Below are 5,944 nucleotides of genomic sequence, written 5' to 3'. Positions count from 1 at the left end.
TCTGAGTTCAAGGAATTTAGGTGGTATTGTGTACCTAGGACAGTTATGTGGGACTGGAGTCAGGAAAACTCATTTTCTTAAGTTCAAATCTGACTTCACAAACTTACTAGCTGTGTGATCTTGGGCAACTCACTCAAACTGTTTGAATTAGTTTCCTCATCTGAAAAATGGGGATAATAACACTTACCTATCAATGTTGTTGTGAGGATCAAATAATATAATAATTGCAAAGCACTTAGCACAATGCTTGGCCCATAGTAAATGTCAACTATTATTATTATTCTAATAACATCATGACCATCATTATCACCATTGTCATTATACAGCTGTAGTATGGAAAATGTAGTAGTGGAAAAGGCGGTATCAGTCAGTGTGAGGTTGTAGGGATTTGAATGTCAACCAAGTCATTTATATTTTATCCTAGAAACAGTGATTCTACCAAATAAGTTTAATCAGGGGCATGACTTGGCCACATGTGTGCCTTAGGAAAATTTCTTTTGTGCTCAAGAGAATTATGAGGTTTGATTATATTGATAGCTTCCATAGCATTTCCTCAAACTAGGCTTCCCTTCCCTTCCCTTGCCTCTTCTTTTTCTTTTCCATTCATCCATATCCCTCAACCTGCATTTGTCCAGTTCTCCTATATCCCTTCCAACCAGCTAGGGCTGTGAATCATTCACAATATTGGAAGATATGGAAGAGTTTATCTAGTCCAAACATGAACCCAGGGGGCAGCTAGGTGGCACAGTGGATAAAGCACTGGCCTTGGATTCAGAAGGACCTGAGTTCAAATATGACCTCAGACACTTGACACTTAGCTGTGTGACCCTGGGGAAGTCACTTAACCTTCATTGCCCCACCAACCCCTCCCCCCAAACAAACAAAAAAACCCAAAACAAAAAACAAAAAACAAAAAAAAAAACCACAAGTAGCCACCCACACTCTATTTGAATACTTTTAATGATGGGGAAGTCACTTCTGGTTTGGATCTTCCATATCATTGTTAGAAAATTCTTATAATTCAGAAGTTTTCCATGGTATCAAAGAAATGAGCAGGACTTTAAAAGATAATTTAGTCCAATCCACCAGTTCTTCTTTTTTTTATTTTTGCAGGCAATGGGGGTGAAGTGACTTGCCCAGGGTCACACAGCTAGTAAGTGTCAAGTGTCTGAGGCCAGATTTGAACTCATGTACTCCTGAATCCAGGGCCAGTGCTTTAACCACTGTGCCATCTAGCTGCCCCTAATCTTCCAGTTCTAGAGATGATAAGGCAAGTGCACAGGTAAAGGGATATGCCAAGATTCAAACCTAGGTGGCCTGATTTTAAAAATCATTGGGGTTGTTGTTGTTGTGTATATGTGTATTTAGCACTGTTCTGTGCAACTGAAACCTAGAAGAACTGAGTTTAAATCCTACTCCACCCACTTCCTAGCTGTGGGATGCTAGACAAGTTACCTAACTTCTTTCAGCCTTGGTTTCCTTATCTCTAAAATGTCAATAATAATAGCACCTGCTTCTGAGGCTTGTTTTGAGGATCAAATGAGATAACATCTCCAAAAAGCTCTGAATACCTTAAAGTATTACACAAATCCTAGATGTTAAGATTGTTTTAGTTATATTTTAAATGTGCAACACTTTATAACACTATTCTGCACAAATAGAAAGCTGCAATTTTGAAATACAATTATTACATCTGGTACTTTGTCATACTGTTACACTGTTAGCTAATACCATTTTATGTTATTATAAGTGACACATTATGTAGTACTAAGTGACATCTGGAAGTGTTATTGTAGGCAACACCCTGTGAAATGATGCTATATTTAACACCATTACTTCTTGCCATGTACCTTTTTACACTGACAGAATATATAACAATCTCACTGTGACTACCACTATATAACTTCTGCAGTTCCATATCACACTTTTGACTATGTAACAAAGTTACCCTATATTTTTAAAATAATTTCCTAGATACAAGTAAATTATTTCAGTATTTTAATCCATTAAGTATCCCCCAAATCGATAATCATGAATATGGAAATCCAATATAGTCTTAATTGAATTTGATTTTCAGTTTGTCTTTCTTTAGCCACTTGAATCTAGAATCCAGATGACATTTTGTTGTTACTATAATGTATCCATTAGCTTTGGGAATAAGTGCTAATGTATTTGCATTAATCAGTGCCTAAAAGAAAGGGAATAACTTTCTGTCATTACATTATAAAAGTTAAGGTATTATCAGAATCCTAAAGAACCTATACTACTTATTTCTACAGTTAAAAGAAAGGAAAAAACACAAAAACATTTTTTATGGTTAGAGGCTATATTAGTTATGAAGTGAATTGACTTCAAGGAATTAAATATGTAGTTACAGAATACCCAAAAATGTCATTGGGGATAGGGAGTTTGTGTTTTAAGTTTAAAGTGCTATATAAGTGACAAGTCTTATTATAATTCATATATTCATGGTTAATAACATGAAATTTGTGATCCTGGCTGCAATCTCAGTTGAACCATAGTCCTGGGCTCTGATCATGTGTCATGACACAAATCAACCTCAAACAGAGTATCTCTATATTTTGCCAGGGGTCCTATGACCTGATCATGTCCCAGCCTAGTTAGGGATTAGATAAAACTGACCAACTTTTAAGATTTGTCTCCCTGTAGCTGAGCCCTATATACAGTAAGAGGGCTATGATGGTGACATTGGATCTTCTCAGTAGGATCCTGATGTTCAACATTCCAGGTAAATTGTGAGTCTTGAAGAAGAGCTCAAGTTTGTTGAATGTTGTACATCTTGGAGTGATCACAGACACAGACCTGCCCACCTTCAGCAAGGATTCTCTCTTCAACAGCAGTGAACTAAGTGTAGCATTTTTGAAAATTCAATTTTTATAATTTTCAGTTCTAAATTCTTTCCCGTGTCCCTTCCTCACTTCTTGAGAAGACATGAAAAACAAAACTCATTAAAATATGTATAGAAATGCATAACTGATTCCCATATTAGTCATATTTCCTCAAAAGAAAGAAAGGAAGGAAGGAAGGAAGGAAGGAAGGAAGGAAGGAAGGAAGGAAGGAAGGAAGGAAGGAAGGAAGGAAGGAAGGAAGGAAGAAAGGGAGGAAGGAAGGAAGAAAGGAAAAAGAAAGAAAGAAAGAAAGAAAGAAACAAACAAACAAACAAAGAAAGAAACAAAGAAACAAAGAAAGAAACAAAGAAACAAAGAAAGAAACAAAGAAAGAAAGTAATATATACTTCAGTCTGCCTCTGAGTCCATCAGTTCTCTATCTGGAGCTGTATAATGTTTCATCATAAATCCTTTGGAATCATGTTTGGTCATTGTGTTGATCAGTTACTAAATCTTTCATAGTTTATCTTTGCAATATTGTTTGTTATTGTATAAATTGTTCTCCTGGTTTTACTCATCTCTCTTTACAACCGTTTATACAAGTCTTCAAAATTTTCTTTGAAAGCATCTCCTTCATTATTTCTTACAGCACAATAGCATTCCATCACATTCATATATCATGACTTCAGCTTCCCCCAATTGATGGGCATTCCTTCAGTTTCCAATTCTTTGCCATCACAAAAAGAGCTTCTAGAAACATTTTTGTACATATAGGTCCCTTTTCTCTTTCTTTGATCTCTTTGGGGCATAGACTTAATAGTGGTATTACTGAGTTAAAGGGTAAGCAGAGTTCAATAAATTTTTGAGGCATAGTTCCAAAATGCTTTCCACAATGGTTAGGATAGTTCACAGCTCCACCATCAAAGTACCTATTTTCCCTCAGCCTCTCCAGCACTTGACATTTTCTTTTTATCTTCAACTCTTTCAATCTAATGACCTGTGAGGTGGTACCTCAGAGTTGTTTTTTGTTTTTTTTTTAAGAGAAAGTTGGGGGGCATCTAGATGTCACAGTGTTTAAAGCACCGGCCCTAGATTCAGGAGTACCTGAGTTTAAATCTGGGCCTCAGACACTTGACACTTACTAGCTGTGTGACCCTGGGCAAGTCACTTAACCCCCATTGCCTAAAAAAAGAGTAAGTTAGGTATGATTATGTGTTTCCATACAGAACATGGCAACTGAACTGTAAGTGTACAGGGTTCTAGCATTTGTTTCTGGCATCATTGATATGGAGTCATAAAGGGCTCAACATTTAATCTATAGTAAGGTATTCCTTTAGGCAAGTAATTCACAGACAGCAAGATGGGAAGATGTACAGCCTATATCATTCCATAATCCATCACCCTGAAATAATACACAGTCTTCCCCAGATCCAAAATTATTGGGTTCATTCTTCTTCCAATTGGTGCAGGTAACTCTTCTCCTGCCATGTATACAAACTGTCCTTCTTGTACTTTGTCTGTGATGCCCAGAAAAGCAGGGGTGTCTTTTGCCAGAGTCTGGATAGCTTTGCTTCTTCTGCATTCTTCGGGGTTGCAATGGTGGCCCCAAATTGCTCACAAAGAATTTTCACTCTGTCAAAAGTGTTTTTTTTCTCCATTGGTTACAAAGAGTTTTTCCTCAGGCTTTTTGCCCAAGGAGAAGGTCAGAAGATTTTTGTTCCTGTATACTTGAGCTTGAAGTGTCTGGATATGTTTGTGTGAGGCTGAGACCAATTTGAGGAAAGACTTATTGATGTTTTCCAGTTGCGTTTCAAGGTCCTGGATTTTTCTTTCCAAGGTTGACTGATTATTCAAAGAAATTGAGCTGTTTCCTTTATCTCCTTTCAATCTTGGTAGTCCTGGAGTCCCCTGTGAGCCTGGTTGCTCTGGAGGCCCAATTTTCCTTGGAGGGCCCTGGATACCTCTGAGCCCTTGGCCTGGTTCTCCCTTTTCTTCCTTGAGCCCATCTCTTCCATCTTTTCCAGGAGCCCCATTTTCCCCAGGGGTACTGCAAGAGACCAGGGAGCAGCAGATCTGCTCAGTCCTCTCATTCAAAATTGGCTCTGAGTAGTCAGTCTTTACCATGATGAAGAGAGGAGTGGGAACCAGGAAAAAACAACCATCCTTCAAACCTGCTATTTACTTCCACCTTTGGGTAGACCCTAGAGGTGAACAATCTGAATGACTCTAGTTGATCCAGTAAGCCAAAAGTCAAAACATTAATTGTTGGCAACATACTTTCTGGGGATGTACACATAGATGGTGAGGTTGTGGCATACATTGCCAGAACGAGCTCAGTGTTTGGAAGGCTATGGAGGGCAGAAGAAGCAATACAAGGACACTCTTAAGGTCTCTGTAGAGAACTTTAGAATTAATTGTGAGAGATGGTAGACGCTGTCACATGTGACATTTAAAATCTAATGTGTGGTCATCTTTGTTCTTCCCCCAGTGTGGGGTAAAAACTAGCTAGGCTTTACTTATAAGTTAGAAGCATCAGAAGCACCAGTTTTTGGAACTGAGCATTTATTAAAGAGTACAGAGAGAACATGTGGAGTTCAGAAAGTTAAGAAAGAAACCTATCTACTCTAGGGTTCAGCCTGGCCTCCTTCTTCTCCTTTTCTTTCTACCACCAACACGAGGTTTGGGAACGAAAAAGAGCGAGAGGGAAAGAGCAACAGAGGGCAGGAGAGAGCAGGAGAGAGCAAGAGAGCGAGAGCGAGAGCGAGCGAGAGCGAGCGAGAGCGAGAGAGAGAGAGAGAGAGAGAGAGAGAGAGAGAGAGAGTTGTATTAATTTGAATTTCTTGAATCTTTACCAATTTGTTGCATTTTTATATAACTATTCATATCTTTGATTTCTTCCTCTGAAAATTGCCTATTTATATGCTTTGGCCATTTATCAATTGAGGGTTGTAATTCTTGATTTTAAAATCCTGCCCCATCTTTGACTATTTGAGGAACTTAATATTATTTTGGGTTGGGGAGGACTTTAATTCCTTTGAGGATTAGGAATAAGGTCTGCCACCTAAACTAATATTCTTGAAATAAATTCTATTATT

At 38.1% G+C, this 5,944-nt stretch overlaps 1 protein-coding gene across 1 annotated transcript; it reads right to left on the bottom strand.

The window, feature by feature from the left end:
• Positions 1-4,182: 4,182 nt before the first annotated feature.
• LOC122738824 (mannose-binding protein C-like) lies at positions 4,183-5,011 on the bottom strand. Its single transcript, XM_043980733.1, is given in 5 exon segments — positions 4,183-4,328; positions 4,331-4,420; positions 4,423-4,489; positions 4,491-4,984; positions 4,987-5,011. Coding segments are annotated over 5 exon segments (822 nt in total).
• Between the last annotated feature and the right edge of the window lie 933 nt (positions 5,012-5,944).

The sequence above is a fragment of the Dromiciops gliroides genome, chromosome 2 (assembly GCF_019393635.1).
Source record: "Dromiciops gliroides isolate mDroGli1 chromosome 2, mDroGli1.pri, whole genome shotgun sequence".
Classification (NCBI taxonomy): domain Eukaryota; kingdom Metazoa; phylum Chordata; class Mammalia; order Microbiotheria; family Microbiotheriidae; genus Dromiciops; species Dromiciops gliroides.
Note: the sequence above shows the minus strand (reverse complement) of the source record. Positions and strands in the feature narration are given on the sequence as shown.